The sequence below is a fragment of the Chelonoidis abingdonii genome, chromosome 1 (assembly GCF_003597395.2).
Source record: "Chelonoidis abingdonii isolate Lonesome George chromosome 1, CheloAbing_2.0, whole genome shotgun sequence".
NCBI classification, from domain to species: Eukaryota; Metazoa; Chordata; order Testudines; family Testudinidae; genus Chelonoidis; species Chelonoidis abingdonii.
The window spans coordinates 116,995,523-117,014,574 of record NC_133769.1 but is presented as its reverse complement, the minus strand read 5'-3'; the positions used below and the strand labels follow the sequence as shown (position 1 = coordinate 117,014,574).

Here is a 19,052-nt window from a genome sequence, read left to right as displayed (position 1 = left end):
GTTCTAACAAGGGCTAACTATTCATTTTTCATTACGTGTTGAACACAATTTGCTCTTGTTTATGCCAGCAGTCAGAGTTCGAAGATGATTGAGGGTTGTGTGGAGGGGAAAAGCAAGCTGTATTTAGCTTCTAGAGTCAAACACACTACTTCTATTCTGCTGTAGAAAAGGCCCGCTGAAGCATGAAACTGCTAAATGAAACTATATTTGAAAACTTACCAAAGCAATGTCTGGTTACTCTGTTTTAGCATCTTTCAAATAAATCATAATTAAACATACTTTTTGCGAGAGGTGTGCAAAACTATCTCCCCAGCCAACACAGACAAAACTATGTTTGTTAACGAATTATGAACACAATTGTAACTAGCAAGGCTTGGTGCTTTATTGCAGATAAGAAATTACTTATGAAACAATCATGCTATCTAGACAGGCTTGGCAGAATTCAATTTTATTTTCTTACAATTTTATTGGATAATATCCATTTTATTTTAAAGCTTTTTTCTATTTATTTAAATTTTCACAGTGGTGGGATATTATGGAAGAGATGCGAGGCAATAATTACTGAATGACAGTAGATGTTGTGATTCAAAAATTTAAGGCTTTACAACCATTAAAACATATTTTGTCAACACCACATTTCAAAATATCCAAACATCCTTAAATCTAGCTCTTAAGCAGGATTCTTTTTACTTTGCCTATCTGTAAATTTCCAATTATTGACCAGGGTGGATAAAAATCAATTATTTTTTTAAAAAATAAAAATAAAAAAATCAGATTTTATTGATTTAAATCGGATTTTTTTTTTTACAAAATCCTTTTTGAGGAAAACACCTATCTAAAGATTTTAATTAAGATACATTATTGCTCAACTGTCTCATCATGGAATAGGGATTATAGATTTTAATGCTATAGTATGCGACAATATATCCATGTAATGTTTAAGAAAAGTTTTGTAAATGAGTTCCAATAGTTCATGGATTAGGGACCCAAACATATGGGTTCCAGGGGCTTCTGTATAGATTATTTAGATTAATCTTTCTATCTACCCAATTGGACTCAGTGCTCAGTCTAGAAGATACCATCAGAGATGCTTAGTTTTACAGTTCTCAAACTGTGGATTTGTATCTCCAGAGATAACATGCTTGTTAACAGCAAAACTGTTTTTAAATAAAATAAATAAATAAATAAATAAATAAAATATAGAGGTGAGAAATAACAGACCTCAACCCTATTGTCCCTCTGAAAATTTGTGTACGGAATCAATCCCTTACCTCTTTCTAAAAGTGCAAAGTTTCAAAAAGTTCAATGAATAGAAGATTGTTGGGGGCAGAATAGATCGAGATAAGGAGAAGAAATCTGGAGATAAATGTGAGAAGGGAGGGACAGGCAGTAGAAACAAAAGTGGAACTGTTTGAGCAGCATATTCCAGAAGTCTTGAGGTCTTTCTGAGTGTAGCCTTCATAGATTTGAGATATACCATACTAATCTCTCACTATCATGACAACAGGTCACAAAAGAGACCCAGTCTGGGAGTATTTTAATGAAGTTCCTCTACCTGTGGGTAAGACAGGCATATGTGCAAAACACAAACAGTGCAACACAGAAATGCAAAGGCCAGTCTGCCCAAATGAAACAACATCATGAGAAGTGTTCTTTCTCAGGCAGTAGCCGCGTTGAAGATGATGAAAGGAACATGTCTGAACATGTAGGATCTTCGGGTTGGTAAACTTTTTTATTTCATACTTCTTTCTTAAGGACTGCCTGTCTTCCTACTGGACCATTCTTGAATTCTCATGTTTGAGCAAAAAATATAGTTGTTACTCTAGGGTACTATCATTTTAAATGCACTTGCGATAAAATAAATAGCTGAAATAGGCAGATCTTCCTTTAACTATTTCACCTTTAAAGTAGTACTGCGTGTAAGTGAATGCAATGAGTAATACTAAATGAGCAGTATGGTAATAATAATTAAATAACTGCATTGACTTATTTTGTTTAGGAAAATCCATCTTCAGTGTACAAGATTCTGAAGACTAGCCACCTTCAAGATCAACATCATTTTCTATAGTTTCAGAGTTGTCTGCTAATGATAGTATTTCAGTCACATCACGCAGGTCACACATAGCCACAGTACATCACCTGTAGCAAAAAGAAAAAAAAAATCACCATCATCCAGAAACCACCATAGATAAGTCTGTGATAAGAACCAGCAGATTGCAAAAAGAGATAATTGATGAAAAAATTGTCCAGTTTGTTTATGCAACAAACTCTCCTTTCCGTACGACTGAGAGCCCACACTTCATTAACATGGTTCAGCCATTAAGACAAGAATACTGAGCAGATGTTGCAGGAAAATTGCTGAATAAAGTGTATGAAAGAGAAATTAAGCAGTGTGCAAAAGGTGTAGAAGGTGAAATTGTTAACCTGAGTCTTGATGGGTGGAGCAATGTCCACAATGATCCTGTTGTACGTGCTTGTGTGACAACAGAAGAAGGGAATGTCTTCCTTACAGAAACAATTGATACATCAGGAAATGCACAAACAGCAGAATACTTACAAGTAGCAGTAAACGCTATAACAAACCGTGAAAAAAAAAATTCAAATGTCTTGTATGCAGTTTGGTCATAGACAATGCTGCAAACGTATCCAGGATGAGAAGAAATTTAGAAGAGGGTGAAGAGAGTCTCAAGCTAATAAGATACGGATGCATTGCTCATTTGATACACCTCCTAGCCAAAAACGTCAGTATTCCAGAAATAAAGGCCAGTGTTGTTGAAATTGACTTCCATAACAACCACTTTGCAGCAGCTGTGCTGACACAAGATGTGCGATGGAACTCAGTAGTGTACTGTTTTGAGCACTATATCAAGAACTGGCCTAATCTGATGACAGTTTGTGAACAAAATCGTGAAAAAATAGATGGCACTGTCACAGCCAAAGTTCTCAGCATTGGGCTTAAGAGAAATGTTGAACTGAGTGAGATATTAAAGAGAGAAATATGCAATGACAGAGTTAAATTACAAGCATTAAAAAAACAAATGGGACAAGCACTATCTCCAGCTCACTTTCTTGCAAATATTCTCAATTCTCAGTACCAGGGTCAAACTTTAACTGCCGAAGAAGAGGAGTTGGCTATGACATGGACTTCCAGCAATCATCCCTCCATAATGCCAACTATAACAAACTTCAGAGCTAAGGGTGAACCATTCAAGAAATAGATGTCTGCTGATGACCTTTTAAAGAAAGTTACACCAGTGAACTGGTGAAAGTCACTTAAGCACTTGGATTCAGAGACTGTTAAAGTGATAATCTCACTTTTAACAGCAGTAGCTTCTTCTGCTGGTGTAGAAAAAATATTTTCTTCCTTTGGACTAATTCATTCCAAATAGAGAAATCGTTTGGGACCTGAAAAAGCAGGAAAGCTTGTTTTTCTTTTCCAGATTATGAACAAACAGGAAAATGAAGGTGAAGATGGCTGAATTATCTGCAGAAGCCAATATTTTAAGTTTCTCTTGTTTACCTGGCTGACACAGTTGATTTAATTTTTGTTTTTTTTAAATATTTCATTTAACTATTTTAGTTAAAAACAATTTTAACAAAAACAAACCTGATTTTTAAAAAAATACTTGAATGTTTAACTAAATTCAAAAATTCAAATGCTTGTTTTGTTAAAATATATTTTGCTGTTGAATAAAAAAATCCAGAATACATAACATTGTTGTTTTAGTTAGATAAAACAATTTTTATGTCTGTCTGGTGATGTTCTTCTCCTAATACAGCATGGCAAGAAAATCCTCCAAATATTAATGATTAACCTGTTGAATTGGAAATATGTATGATGTCATTGGGAGGTGAACTCTCTGCTTCAATTACTTTTGGTAAATGAAATAACCAAACAATCATCCATTTTCTGATATAGCTGTAAAACTAATCTGAAAAGTTTTCAAAATAAAACACTTAAAAATTGTATCTTCTAAAAATGAAACTTACATCTATCTCTGAGTTGTGAAGAATATTTATTAAGATTATAACAACCAATAAGAATGCACTTTTATGTAGAAATCTAAGTCTTCCTGACTAGTGATTTAAATCAAATCCACCCTGTTATTGACTGAAATATTTTTTCGTCCGTGTGCATGTGTACAAAGAAATTGACATTTGTTAACAGGTACAGATAAACTAATTTTTCGAAACCTATATACAGATTACCACCTAGGGCTAGTAACCCTCCCCCACCATAGTTTGAAACAGATTCCAATATGCACAGAAACTGTGTTTTGGTGTAACAGCGTATTAACATAGTTTCAAAACAATATTCCAAGCCCCAATATGGACAAGACTTTAAAGACTTTTCATTTAACACATTCAGTGTAAACAATACACTTCTTAGGGGCTGTATTAGTTTCTTTGCTGAATATGAATCTCCTCACTTGCCATATGGAATAGGTTCAGGACACAGAATCATGCCAACTTGGATAGAATATACAAATAATGCACAATATTTCAACAGATTGAATTAACTTCCCTTTGAAGTTGAATACCTCCCAGCACTGATCCAAACAAAAGGGCTCAGTAGGATATAATAAAAACCTTATATTGATCGAGCCTTTTAACTCCAAAGTAAATATTGATTTTTTTTCTTTCTTTATATTGTAAATTCATAGAACTATTTATAAAGGCTCATTTACAAACTGAGAAGTTAACTACGGTAGCCTCTCCACCCACTTGCCCTCAAGGTAAACAACTCCAAAACAGGACACTGTAACTCTTAGTTCCATTATGGCACATGCCAAGTTCTATCTCTGGGCTATCAAGCCTGCACCCTGCGTCATCTCTGCACTCTTGTTTCTATGCAAGAATAAAAGGCAGAGGCTCCGGGAGAAAGCCATTTCCCCAAAAACATTCATCTAAAAGTACTTTTAAAGTACTTTCCCCTACGAAAGTTGATTTTAATGAATCACTGGTTGCAGAGAGTGCCTTGCTAACATTTTATTTCTTCCACAGTTCCTTCTACTTTCCTACAGCTATCAAGTTATATTTCCTGATTGGTCACTGCAGCATTACCAGTTGGAGGCCAAAAGTATTTCACTCCCCAGCTACTACAGGGTCATGAAATTCTCTCTCATTTCCTTTTGACCCATCATCTGTACTGGAAATTCACTATCTCAGACCAAAAGAATAGCAGCCAAAGTTAACCAAAACTACTCCTAAAATGCTGTCCAAACAGTTGGCTTTTAAGGGCAACAAAAGGTTCTGTTACAGGTCACTCAAGAGGATGTGACAGTAAGTCTAAGACAGGAAACTCCTCATAGGTCAATATTTTTAATCAACCTACATTAGTTCTACTCTATAATTTTATGCACAATAAAGTAAGCAAGCTTTCAGGAAAGTAATAGAGCGTGTTCCAATAATGACCTAAATATTTTTTAATACTTAATAGCGCCAGACCTGATAACTCTCTTCTAACTTTCCTCACATTACCAATTTCTCTTTTGGTAAATTCAGTGTTGGTGAAAGTTGCTGGGTATATCTCAGGTGGCAGCAGTGGAAATTTCCCCAACACTAAACTTTACCAATGTGTCTCGACAGTGGGAGTGATCACCTGTTCATGACTACTAAATCGTTGGCGACCCTGTGAAAAATGTCTACAAATTAATTAATGACAAATTGAAATGAAATTTGAATGAAATTTGCTTGTTGGAAAGGAAACAACTGTCCCTAGAAGTATGGAAGAAGAGGATTTATAGTAGGAGTCGGCAACCTATGGCACACATGCCAAAGACAGCACGTGAGCCAATTTTGAATGGCACGCTATGGCCGGCATCGGCTCCTCTCAGCCCACTGCTGAATCCTGGCAGCAGCCTCACCGGGGCCGATGGCTGAGACCCTGGCAGGCCATAGAGTGCCATTAAAAATCCTGCCCAGCCCAGCTCGCTCTTCTCCGCCCCCCGCCTACCACTCTCTCTGGCAGGGACAGGGGGCAGAAGCAAGCTTGGTCCTGCCAGTTGCTGCTGTAGGGCAGGCTCCACTGGCAGCCAAGTTTCCCCCTCCCCCGCCTCTTCCCCCAGCATGCTGCGTCGTACCCCACCTCCTCTCCCTCCCTGCCGCCGATGACCCTTGCGAGGGACAGAAGAAGAGGAGCCCCAGCACCCTTGCTGCTCAGACCAAGAGGGAGGCGGAGAAGAGGCAGGAGTGGGGCTTTGGGGAAAGGGGGTGGAATCAGGGTGTATCCCTCCAGCCCCCTGCCATGAGCCGCTCAGGGCAGGGGGCTGGGGGCAACTCCTAATCCCAGCCCACCCCCCAGCCGTCTGCCCTGACGCCTGCCCCTCTCCACAACCACAGAACTGACTCTGGCACCCCCCACACACATACGCAGCCTACCCACACCCCATGCCCTGACTCCTGCACCCCCCTCACACGTCCCCCCTCCCTGAGCACCAAACGGGAGCTCCTGCACACACCCACCCACATTCTCACCTGCACCCCTCGCACCAAATGGGAACTGCCCAGGTAAGCGCTCCACACCCAAACCTCCTGCCCCAACCCTGAGCCCCCTCCCTCATTCTAGCTCCTGCCCCAACCCTGCACCCCAACTGCCAGCCTGTTCCTTCACCTCCAGCTCTGTGCTCAGTGCACCCCCACTCTCAGCTCAGTGCAGAGAGAGAGGAAGAGAATGGGCCAAAACCAGGGAGAAGGTAGGTACCCACTCTATGTGGGCAGGGCCGGGACCCCAGACAGGCAGGGGGCTGAGCGGGGCCGGGACCCTGTCTGGCAGGAACCAGCGGACGGAAGCCCAGACCAGCAGTGAGCTGAGCCACTCAGCCCACTGTCGGTCTGCGGTCCCGGTCCCTGGTCCCACTCAGTCCGCTGCCAGCCTGGGGTTCTGGCTGCTGGTCCCTTGCCAGCCAGGGTCCCGGCCGCAGGCCCCGCTCAGCCCACTGCCAGCCTAGGTGAATGGAACCCCAGGCCGACAGAGGGCTGAGCAGGCCGGCAGCGTAAGATCAGCATTTTAATTTAATTTTAAATGAAGCTTCTTCAACATTTTGAAAACCTTGTTTACTTTACATATAACAGTAGTTTAGTTATATAATATATAGACTTATAGAGAGAGACCTTCTAAAAAATGTTAAAATGTATTAGCAGCATGCAAAACCTTAAATTAAAATGAATAAATGAAGACTTGGCACACCACTTCTGAAAGGTTGCCGACCTCTGGTTTATAGAAACACTAAAGGACAGTTACTCACCTTTGTAACTGTTGTTCTTCGAGATGTGTTGCTCATATCCATTCCAGCTAGGTGTGCGCGCGCTGCGTGCACATTCGTCGGAGACTTTTTACCGTAGCAACACTCGGTGGGCTGACAGGTCGCCTCCTGGAGTGGCGCCGTTATAGCGCCTGATATATACCCCTGCCGGCCCATCCGCTCCTCACTTCCTTCTTGCCGGCTACTCCGACAGTGGGGAAGGAAGGCGGGTGTGGAATGGATATGAGCAACACATCTCGAAGAACAACAGTTACAAAGGTGAGTAACAGTCCTTTCTTCTTCGAGTGCTCGCTCATATCCATTCCAGTTAGGTGATTCCCAAGCCTTACCTAGGCGATGGGGTCGGAGCGAGACGTTGCGGAATGTAAGACCACTGAGCTGAAGGCAGCATCGTCTCTAGACTGTTGGACCAATGCGTAGTGCGATGCAAAGGTGTGGATGGAAGACCAGGTGGCTGCGCGGCAGATTTCCTGTATGGGAACATGGGCCAAGAACGCAGCAGATGAGCCTTGAGCCCGAGTACAGTGAACGGTGAGATGGCCAGTCTGGACATGAACCAAGTCATAGTAAGCCCAAATACATGATGTAACCCAAGATGCAATACATTGGGAGGAGATTGCCATGCCCTTCATACGTTCTGCCACCGCTACAAATAGCTGAGGTGAGCGCCGGCAGGGTTTGGTCCTCTCAATGTAGAAGGCAAGAGCCCTACGGACATCCAAAGTATGGAGCTGTTGTTCTCGTCGCGATGAATGCGGCTTTGGAAAGAAGACTGGCAGAAAGATGTCCTGGTTAACGTGAAAGGCGGAGACGATCTTAGGGAGGAACGCCGGGTGCAGTCGCAGCTGTACCTTTTCCTTATGGAACACCGTATATGGCAGATCCACAGTCAATGATTAGACTAGACGAGGTGACAGTGACTAGGAATGCTGTTTTCCAGGACAGGTACAGTAGCTAGCATGTGGCCAAAGGCTCAAAGGGGGGCCCCATGAGCCTGGTTAAGACGAGGTTCAGGTCCCAGGTAGGGGTAGGGTGTTTGACCTGGGAGTAGAGTCGCTCCAAGCCTTTGAGGAATCTGGAAACTATAGGGTGGGAAAAAACGGAACTGCCAGCTTCCCCAGGATGGAAGGTGGATATAGCTGCAAGATGCACTCATAGAGAGGAGATCGCCAGACCTTGCTCTTTGAGAGACCATACATAGTCCAGGATAGTGGGGACTAATACAGAACGCAGAGAATGTCGGTGCTGGGCGCATCAGTGGCAGAAGCGCTTCCATTTTGCAAAGTATGTCGAGCGCGTAGAGGGCTTCCTGCTTCCCAGCAGCACCTGTTGCACTGCGGCGGAACAGCGCAACTCTGACTGGCTTAATCAGACAGGAGCCATGCTGTTAGATGAAGGGACTGCAGGTCCGGATGGTGCAGCCTGCCGAAGTCTTGCGTGATTAGGTCCGGCCAGAGCGGCAGGGGAATTGGGTCTGACAGGGACAGGTCGAGCAGCATGGTGTACCAGTGCTGCCTCGGCCAAGCTGGGGTGATCAGGATAAGGCGAGCTTTGTCCCTGCGGAGCTTGAGTAGGACTCGGTGGACAAGAGGAAACGGTGGGAAGGCATAACAGAGGTGGCTAGTCCATGGAATCAGGAACGCGTCCGACAGAGAGCCCGGAGAGTGACCCTGTAGGGAGCAGAACACCTGGCATTTCCTGTTCATTCTGGATGCAAACAGGTCTATGTGGGGAAAGCCCCACCTCCGGAAAATCGAATGGAGAACGTCCGGATGGATGGACCATTCCTGTAATAGGAAGGACCTGCTCAGGTGATCTGCGAGTGTGTTCCGTACCCTTGGAAGAAAGGAGGCCACTAGATTTATGGAATGGGCTATGCAGAAGTCCCACAGTCGGATCGCTTCCTGACACAAGGGGGAGGATCGTGTCCCTCCCTGCTTGTTGATGTAATACATGGCCGTTGTGTTGTCCGTGAACACTGCAACACAACGGCCGTGTAGATGGTGCTGGAACGCTTGGCATGCCAGCTGGACCGCTCTCGGACATTGATGTGAAGCGTCAACTCCCGGGGTGACCAAAGGCCTTGGGTGCGCAGGTGCCCTAGGTTGGCACCCCAGCCCAGTGAGGACGCGTCCGTTGTCAGGGACGTGGAGGGCTGGGGAGGATGAAACGGCAGCCCTCGGGATGACGTCTTCCATCAGTCGAGGGAGCCTAGAACATCCGGCGGAACTGTCAGAATAATGTCTATGGCATCTCTGACCGGTCAATAGACTGAAGCGAGCCAAATTTGTAGAGGGCGCATTCGCAGTCTGGCAAGCTTTGTGACGAAAGTGCATGCAGCCATGTGCCCGAGCAGAGCAAGGCAAGTACGAGCAGAGGTAGTTGAAAAGCTCTGAAGACTTTTGACAAGAGAGAGTATGGCCTGAAACCAGTGTGGGGGCAAACTGGCCATTGCAAGGTTGGAGTCCAGCATTGCCCCGATAAATTCTATCCTCTGCGTAGGCACCAGAGTGGACTTGTCCAAATTGATGATCAAGCCTAGACACATAAACAGCTCCCTGATGATGGCGACATGGCTGATGACTTGTGCCTCGGAAGCCCCTCGCATAAGCCAGTCGTCGAGGTAAGGGAAGACGTGTATTCGACGACGGCGCAAGGAAGCAGCAACGACCGCCATACACTTCGTGAAGACCCGAGGGGCCGAGGAAAGACCAAAGGGGAAGACAGTAAACTGGTAGTGACCCTGATTTACCACAAAGTGCAGATACCTCCTGTGCCGGAGATAAATTGCAATGTGGAAATATGTGTCCTTCATGTCGAAAGCGGCGTACCAATCTCCGGGATCCAGGGAAGGAATGATGGTTCCCAGGGATACCATGCGGAACTTGAACTTTTTGATGAATTTGTTCAGTCCTCGCAGGTCCAGAACGGGTCGGAGGCCCCGCTTTTGTCTTGGGGATTAGGAAATATTGGGAATAAAACCCATTGCCCTTTAACTCCTCCGGTACCTCCTCTATAGCTCCGATTGAGAGGAGCCTGCAAACCCCCTGAATGAGGAGTTGCTCGTGAGAGGGGGGGTGGGAGGGAGGGGGAGAAACAAACTGAAGACGGTATCCAAGCTCCACCGTACGTAGGACCCAACGATCTGAAGTCAACTGGGACCACGCTGGAAGGAACGGGGAAAGGCAGTTGTAAAACTGGAAGGGATCCGGGGAGGGAATTGGTACACTGCTCTCGGGCACACCCTCAAAAGTTTGCTTTGGGTCCCGGTGGTGGTTTGGCGGGACTAGAATTGTTGCCCCCTTAAGGTCCAGACTGATGTCTGCGGGTAGTACGACCTTGTCTTCAGGCAAAATCTTGTCTTGGCCGAGGTGGGGGTTAAGGGCGCTGAGGTTGGGAACAGAATGACCATCTCTGAATCTGCGGTGTATGCATTCCCAATGAATGCATAATAACCCGGTTGTCCTTCAGACTCTGTAGTCTGGGGTCTGTCTTTTGCGAGAATAAACGTTGTCCATCAAAAGGCAAGTCTTATATGGTGTATTGCAGCTCAGGTGGTAGGCCGGACACTTGCAATCATGATATGCGTCGCATGGCTATGCCAGAGGCGACCTTTCTAGCTGCCGAATCGGCGGCATCTAGTGAGGCTAGTAAGGAGGTTCTCGCGACCCTCTTCCCCTCCTCTAGGAGGGCTGTAAACTCCTGACGGGAGTCCTGGGGAACAAACTCAGTAAATTTGCCGACCGCCTCCCAAGTATTGTAGCTGTAGCAGCTTAAGAGGCCTTGTTGGTTCGCCATGCGGAGCTGAAGGCCTCTGGCGGAGTAGACCTTCCGGCCCAACAAATCCATGTGCCTGGCCTCCCTAGATTTTGGCGTGGGGGCTTGTTGGCCGTGGCGCTCCCGTTCGTGGACTGTACCACCAACAAGCAGGGGGCGGGGTGCACATAGAGGTATTCATACCCCTTAGAAGGCACCATGTATTTTCATTCTACTCCCCTGGCTGTGGGTGGAATGGAAGCCAGGGACTGCCAGATGGTGTCTGCCCTGGCCTGGATCGACCGGATGAAGGGGAGGGCCACTCTGGTTGGTGTTTCCACCGATAATATGCTAACCACTGGGTCCTCCACCTCAGGAACTTCCTCTACTGGAAGGTTGATATTCTGGGCAACAAGCCGCAGAAGATCCTGGTGTGCTCGGAGATCAATCGGAGGAGGCCTCGATGATGATGTGCCCGCTACCGCCTCATCTGGGGAAGAGGAGGATGACAACCCTGGGATGAGTGGGTCCCGGACTGACGCCTCATCTTGGGGGACCTCCGTCTCCGGAATATCATGCTGTTCCGGTGCGTGTGTAGAGTTTTCCTCCGTACCACCAGGGGGAGGTCTGCTGACTGTGGCCTCTGGTGCACGGTGCTCCAAGTGGCCGGAGCGTGATGGGCCCGTTGGTTCGCGTTGGGCTTGGTGATAGGCCCAAGGTGTCCAAAAAGACCACTGAGGTGGTCCGTGGTCCGGGTGGGCCTGCATATCTGAACCCCCATAGGAGGCACTGTCTGTGTGTGAGGAGGCCGATGGATGACACGACGGCCACGGAGGAGCTGAAGTTGATTGGACCAGGTCTCTGCATCCACAAAACTCATCTCTGCGCGGTACCGGCGAACGGTACTGGGAACCGTGGCGGGACCGGGACCGGGACCTGCGACCAGGAGGTCGACCGGTGCCTCACATCGTCATGCCGGGATCGGCTGTGAGAGGTGCGGCGGTACCAGGATCTAGACTGGTGCCGAGAGTACCACGACAGAGACCAGGATCTCGAGCGGTGCTGCGAGTACGACCGGTACTGGGATGGAGAACGGTACCGGGACAGCGAGCGGCGCCGGGATCGGGAGCGATGTCGGGGCCGAGAGTGATTGCAGGATCTAGATCGGGACCGATAGTGTTCAGTGGTGCCCAGGGAAGGTGGCCGCACCATGGTGGGCTTGCCCAGCGACTGAATAACCCGCACTGGCGGTGCCGGGGGTTGGGGCAGCCCAGGCTCAGTCAGAGCAATCAGGTCCCGTGCCATGGAGGTCTCCGGCGTGGAGGGCACAACGAGCTCGACCACAGCGTGTGCTGGGGAGCTGGTAGGCACTGGACTCAACGGCTCCTGTGAGACCGGAATCAACGGTGCAGAGGAAAGCGGTGCCGCGGCAGTTGACGGTGCCGGGAGGTCTGTCTTGGAGATGCGCTCTGACTGTGGTGTAGCTGTAGGTGCCGCAGGAGCCTTGTGCTTCTTGCTCCTCGGAGAGAGGGAGCGGTGCCGGCCGGAGGGTTGGGCCGGTTGAAGGGTGGTGCCGAGGAGCCTTTACTGGTGCCGGGCAGTCCGGTGCGGAGGAGGCACTTGTTCCCGGTGCCGGAGTCGGTGTCGAGGATGGAGGACTTAGAGCTGCCTCCATCAAAAGTTGTTTCAGGCGAATGTCCCGCTCTTTCTTTGTCCGGGGCTTGAACGCCTTGCAGATTCGGCACTTGTCCGCAAGGTGGGATTCGCCTAGGCACTTTAAACAGGAGTCGTGCGGGTCTCCTGTGGGCATCGGCCGATGACAGGCCGCACAGGGTTTGAAGCCTGGTGAACCGGGCATGGGCCCCAGTACCAGGGGAGGAGAAGGGGCGAGCCCCCAATCCTCTTTAACTATATACACAACTAAAAGAACTACTGATTTAAATGCTAACTAAAACTATAGAAATGAACTATGTACACGATAACTATACAAATGAGCGAATCACTAGGGAGGTGGAGATCAGCTAAGCCGCGCTCCACTGTTCCAACGACCGACACGGGCGGTAAGAAGGAACTGAGGAGCGGGCGGGCCGGCTGGGGTATATATCAGGCGCCATAACGGAGCCACTCCAGGGGGCGACCTGCCGGCCCACCGAGTGTTGCTAGGGTAAAAAGTCTCCGACGAACGTGCACGCAGCGCTCGCACACCTAACTGGAATGGATATGAGCAAGCACTCAAAGAAGAATGGATAATTCGTTAATTTTCACTTTCATGTTCATCTCACACAGATATTGGGAAACAGCCTGAGAATCATCATCATCTCTTTATGTAGGCCAAACAGATATGAGATTGCAACAACTTTCACTCAAGAACACCTTGAACTGGGTTTGAACTAGCAGCAAAGACAAAAGCTTTCTTACAGCATCCCCAAATCCTAATGTTGCTAAAGTTTAAACTGGCACAGCAGAGCCGAATATATAATCTTTCTGAATCTCCTGAGAAAAGTAAGGTGCTCATGGCTTAGAGAAACAGCCAAATCTGTTCTTGCATTGCACACAGATATGAGACGGTGCCTTGGAGAATACTAGCGCAGGAAAGTTATTTCCAAGCTTTAAATGATTAATATTACAGGTGAGATAATGTAATGTTATCATTCCCCAAATCACAAAAGCTTTAATATTACTGCTGTTACAAATCCCAACTAAGCTAAGACACAAATATTCTCCCTAATCAGAGTGGATAAAAATAATTTAGAAAATAATTTTAAAAAATATGATTTCTTAAATTTAAATTAAATACATTTTCTTTTAAAAATACCTCTGTTTAATATTAAATTTGAAATTATGACAACATATGTTAAGGCCTAAACTTACTATAAAGTTACTTACATCAATCTAAAAAAAATATGGTCCTCAAATTTTAATGAGTTCAGGGTTTTGTTTTTTTTTAAAAAACTGAATCAACGGAAAACATCTTTAATTTTTGAGGTCAACTCAAGCTTTATAAATGTCACAAAGTCATGTACTGCATTAAGTAAGAATCTATATTATTTTCGGTCCTTACTACACAATGCATGTTGGTATTCACATTTTTCCAAATATAAGTACTTCAAGGCTTTTTTGTACAGAAAGTTTTGCCTTAATTACTGTTGATTTCAGTTTAGCTAGCCAAGATAATATTTTCTTTGTTTGAACCAGTTCATTCAAAACTGAGAAACCAACTGAGAGCTGAAAAAGCACGAGAGTTGATTTTCCTCTTCAAATTGGTGAATAAAAAACAGATGGGAGAGGATGAGATCTATTAATTCTAAAAACTTGAAGGACATGGGGCCAATGTTTAAAAAGTATTTATCCTCTTTAGGCACCTAACTCCTATTGACTTCAACGGGAGTAAGACAGCTAACCTACTTCAGCACTTTTGAAAATCCAACTAAGCATCTATCTGCATTTTTAGACAACTAAATATCTTTGAAAATCTGGCCCATGGTTACAGGCACAGCAGTTAATTCCCTAACTATAGTTAACACTTCCTTTGTTTAACGTATTCGTTGTTCTTTTAATACAAAACATCTTTTTATAGCACGTTTTGTTTGCCTCATGCATTTAATACATTTGAAATAGTTTTATTTAAATTAAAACAAATTGAAAATTCTAGCTTTGTGCATTTTTAGCTAAGATCCAATTTCTATCCAAATGCACCCTGACCAAAATCCCAAGTAAAAAATTATCTAGTAAATAAGAAATGAGTCATTCAACATTTTCTAACAAAATACAAATGTAGAAATGAAGAATCTGAAAAAAATGTATGTTGAGTTACATAATTGCTTAAATAAATATGTGTACATATAGTGTATCATCCAGGATAGCAAAAACAAGTACCAAATTTAGTGTAAAGACTATATTTAGTCGTATTTTGGCATGTTTTAATGGTAAAACCAACCAATGAGAATTAACTTTTTTTTTTTTTTTTGGTGAGGGGTGGCGAAGATAACTAAAAAGTACAAATGTTAAGCAAGATTAAAATCAATTATTTAAATCAAGGTTTGTTTGCTAATTTAAATCGTGATTCTAATTACTGATTTACATCAATGTGATTTGTATCAATCCACCATGTTCCTGCCATATAGGAAAGTTGTGATTCTGCAGCTTCACTCTCTCACAAAAGCTATTACAGAGTATTCACAAATATCCACTGTAAAAAAAACTTTTCTTCTATATGTGCCAATCATAGCCAAAAATTTACCAAATACAGCTAATAAAAACATTCCAAACTGGGGGGAGAGGGGAGAAGCACATATAACTAATTTCATAGTCTGTGATATGGAATGTTTGCATCATCGATTATCCTACAACTCTTTCACACACACCTCCCCCGACTGAACACAAGCCACTCTTGGCCTATTATTGATTTTGCTGTCATGAATGTCAGAAAAACCTTTTCTGATACAATGGCGCCCTCTTTTGGATCTTTCCCATCATTGTATTTATCCAAGTTACTCAGCTGAAATGCTACAGCAGGGGTCGGCAACCTTTCAGAAGTGGTGTGTCAAGTCTTCATTTATTCGCTCCAATTTAAGGTTTTGCGTGCCAGTAATACATTTTAACATTTTTAGAAGGTCTCTTTCTATAAGTCTATAATATATAACTGAACTATTGTTGTAAGTAAATTAAATAAGATTTTAGAACGTTTAAGAAGCTTCATTTAAAATTAAATTAAAATGCAGAGCCCCCCGGACTGGTGGCCAGGAACCGGCCATTGTGAGTGAAACTGAAAATCAGCTCGCGTTCCGCCTTTGGAATGCATGCCATAAGTTGCCTATCCCTGTGCTAGAGTCACACAGCAATTTATGCCTCTTCTTGAAGAATTTCCAGAAGTAGCAGTTTAATTCCAGTGCTCATTAAACTTTAGAAGTGCAGATGTACACTTTTTTCCCAATATAACACAAGAGTTTAAAGAAGATTTGTCATCAATCCCAAAAGTTCCTAAATTAAGAAAAAAATATTTTCAGAATGTGTGGTTTACTCTCTGAAGCATGGCATGCATGTCTCAGATGTAAATACAAGCTTATGTGCACAAGTTCCACTACATGCTGACGGTGGTAATGAAACCACAAAAGCAACCAGCAGAATGCTCTCAGTTCCTCCACCTTAGAATTATAGAAGATTAGAGTTGGAAGATACCTCAGGTGGTCATCTAGTCCAATCCCCTGCTCAAAGTAGGACTAACACCAACTAAATCATCCCTTTTAGCTATATGATCAGCCACTGCAAACCCCCTCCCCTTTCCTTCAGCCCAGCCATGGCAGATTTCAAGATACCTGTATCTAAGAACAGGCTGCTAATTGCACATTAGTGCAGCATGTATATATATGCATATGCACACACTCTTGTAGAAAGAATTCCTTCCCTACTGAATCCCAAATTTCTAATGAGTGAAATGATTTGTTCAGAGCAAGCGACATTAAACACAGCCACTAATATGGGACATACTGGAATGTAGCAGAATTATCTCCGAGGCAAGAAGGATTTAAATGCCCTGTAGTTCCCTGTAGCAGGAAACAATCAAGAAAGAAAACACAAAACCCACTCTGGATTTCCTCCCCACTTCCAAAGTCCCAAATAGTCCACATATATAGAAATGTCCATTTCACCTCTGTCTGCAGGATGGCGGCTCTCTGTTCTTTAGCTGTAAGGGATTCTTTCAGCACCTCGATATGCTGCTTGCTGTCAGAGAACTGGTTTGTGAGGGTTTCCAGTTTTGTCTGCAAGGCCAGCAGCTCAGTGTCCTTGCGTGACAGCTCCTGCTTCACCTGACCAATCTGAAGAAGGAAACGAACGTGGGGAAAAGGAAAAAGAAGAGAGGACCGATAGTTAGCAATCTATACCTTTAACACAGCAATAAAAAATTAACATCCATAAAACTACCATTGAAGAATGATATTCGAAAGATCAAGTCTTTAGCTGTCTGTAAGCCTAGCAGAAAGGTCTCCACAGAACATCAGGGGAAAACGAGGGAAGTAAATCCCATTCAGTTAGCAAAAGGTGTGCATTTAAACAGAGTGAAATCCATGTTCAGCCACCCTGTAAGGGACAAAACAAAATCAACTGTTTATCAAGATAGTCTTTTAATGAAGAGGCAACAGAACTGTACTGGATATGTACATTGCTCTGGTAGTAACAGTGCATTATAAACATTTAAAGAGATTAGATATGTTTGGGTATACCTCTGAGTGATCTCTTAGATGGGTGTTTGCCTTTTGTCACTTGAACTGGTTTTTTCTAACACCATTTAAGCTCACCAATCTAAACCCATCTCCAGAGAGAACGTCAGTGAAACATACCTTTCATTTTTACATTTGGTAAAACTATCATTTCACCCTTCTTGACGAAAGAAACATCCCTGTATTCAGGCTTACTTTAAGGAAGATTCCCGAGTATAGTGTAAAACTACTAACATCAAAATTAGAACAAATCATACTCAAAAAGTTGCCTTTGGAATTGCCAAACAATGAAAATCTCTATCCAGATTTAGAGTCCACTGAAGATGGTGGTAAAATTCCCATGGTTTCAAGAGACAGAGAATCAGATTCTCATCTCAATGAATAATGAGCGAAAAATTTCATCTGCACGGAAGTAAGATAAGATTAAAAACCTAAGTCTAAAAACAACCATCACCCAGGACACCTTTGGAACCAAAGCTGAAGGCAAACATACATGCTGAAAGATAGGGATTGGTTGAGGCTACAAACTGACACAAATCCAGGCTTATAATTGGAAGTTTCTGGTTTTGCCTCCTCCTGTAAAAAGGGTAATTTAATCTAGGCCTAACATTTTGATCTAAGAAGGAGAAACAGGTCTTTATAAAACCAAACATGAACAGAAATGTTTTAGAACAATTTACAAACAACTTCCCCAGCAGTGCTGGAAACCCAAGCCCAAGAGCATGCTAAATGCGTGCAAACCAGAAAGTGAAGCAGATTATAAACTAAAATGAAACTGACCAGACCAATTTTGTTTTCCAATACATAACATGAAAAAAGCATAAATCATACTTTTAAAAGAATAAACTATATTTTAAAAACAGTCAGTTTTAATAATCTGAGGTGTTAATAGCAATACAGATGTCTTAAAAATAATCTTTTGAGTCCTTAGATGAAAGTAAGTAAATTTCCTTATATATTGACAATACCCTGTTTATGGATGGATATTTTAAAAATCCTCTTTCTTGGATGCTGTTGAAGTTTTTCTAACCCTTTTCACCTCAGACCTGTGTGTCCTGGAGTAAAAATGGTCTGTAGGGGAGGTGAATGTAGGTGCGTAGAAATTAGTGAGAGTTTAAAATTTCTTTCTCCATTTTTTAATGGAGAAACTGGAGAGAAGTTAAAGAGAATTTCATTTAGAGGACTATTAAATGGTAAGTCATTAACTGAATTCTGACTTTAATGTTCATCTTACACTAGATGCTAGACACTTTAGTTCTTTCTACTGATAGCAAATACTTCAATAAATAGAACCCTCATTCCATTTAGCAGGGAGGTACCTAAGTGTGAACTGTACCAGTTTCTGCGGTCAGCCTCTCAAACTTTTATTTCTATAGAACAACAAAAACCAGATGCATTAGTTACCTTGGGTACAGTATAAGAAATGAAAAGTAATTACAGAATTTGGGGCTAGTTCAGTTTTCTTACCGTCTCTCAACCAAAAAAAAACCTATAAGCTTCAGATGGCACCATATTCTCCAATTCAGAAGCAACACAAATTAGAGTAAAATCACTGGTCAGTTCTGCTTTTGAAAAAAGAGAATTTACTTTGGTTCCACCTGAAGAAGAGAGAATTTAGACCAGATATTTTAACCTGATGAAGTTTTACCTGCATACAGATAGTACATAATATTAATAGTCCTAGGCAATGTCATAAATTAATTGTCCCCAGATGCAAAATTTCAGAATCTTGAGCCGCCTTTACATTGTGCCCCCCCCCCCCCCAAGCTATCATGCTCAAGCTCTTTAGGAAGGAATGCAGTGCATACCATTC

General features: G+C 43.6%; 1 protein-coding gene across 4 annotated transcripts in view; it reads right to left on the bottom strand.

Annotated features, from left to right (window-relative positions):
* ERC1 (ELKS/RAB6-interacting/CAST family member 1) overlaps positions 1–19,052 on the bottom strand; it is a 633,604-nt gene that overhangs the window by 444,502 nt on the left and 170,050 nt on the right. For all 4 annotated transcript variants that reach the window (XM_032796761.2, XM_032796763.2, XM_075069542.1 and 1 more), the window contains one exon: positions 16,670–16,837. In XM_032796761.2, the coding sequence (XP_032652652.1) occupies positions 16,670–16,837 (168 nt within the window). The remainder of the gene's footprint in view (positions 1–16,669; positions 16,838–19,052) is intronic.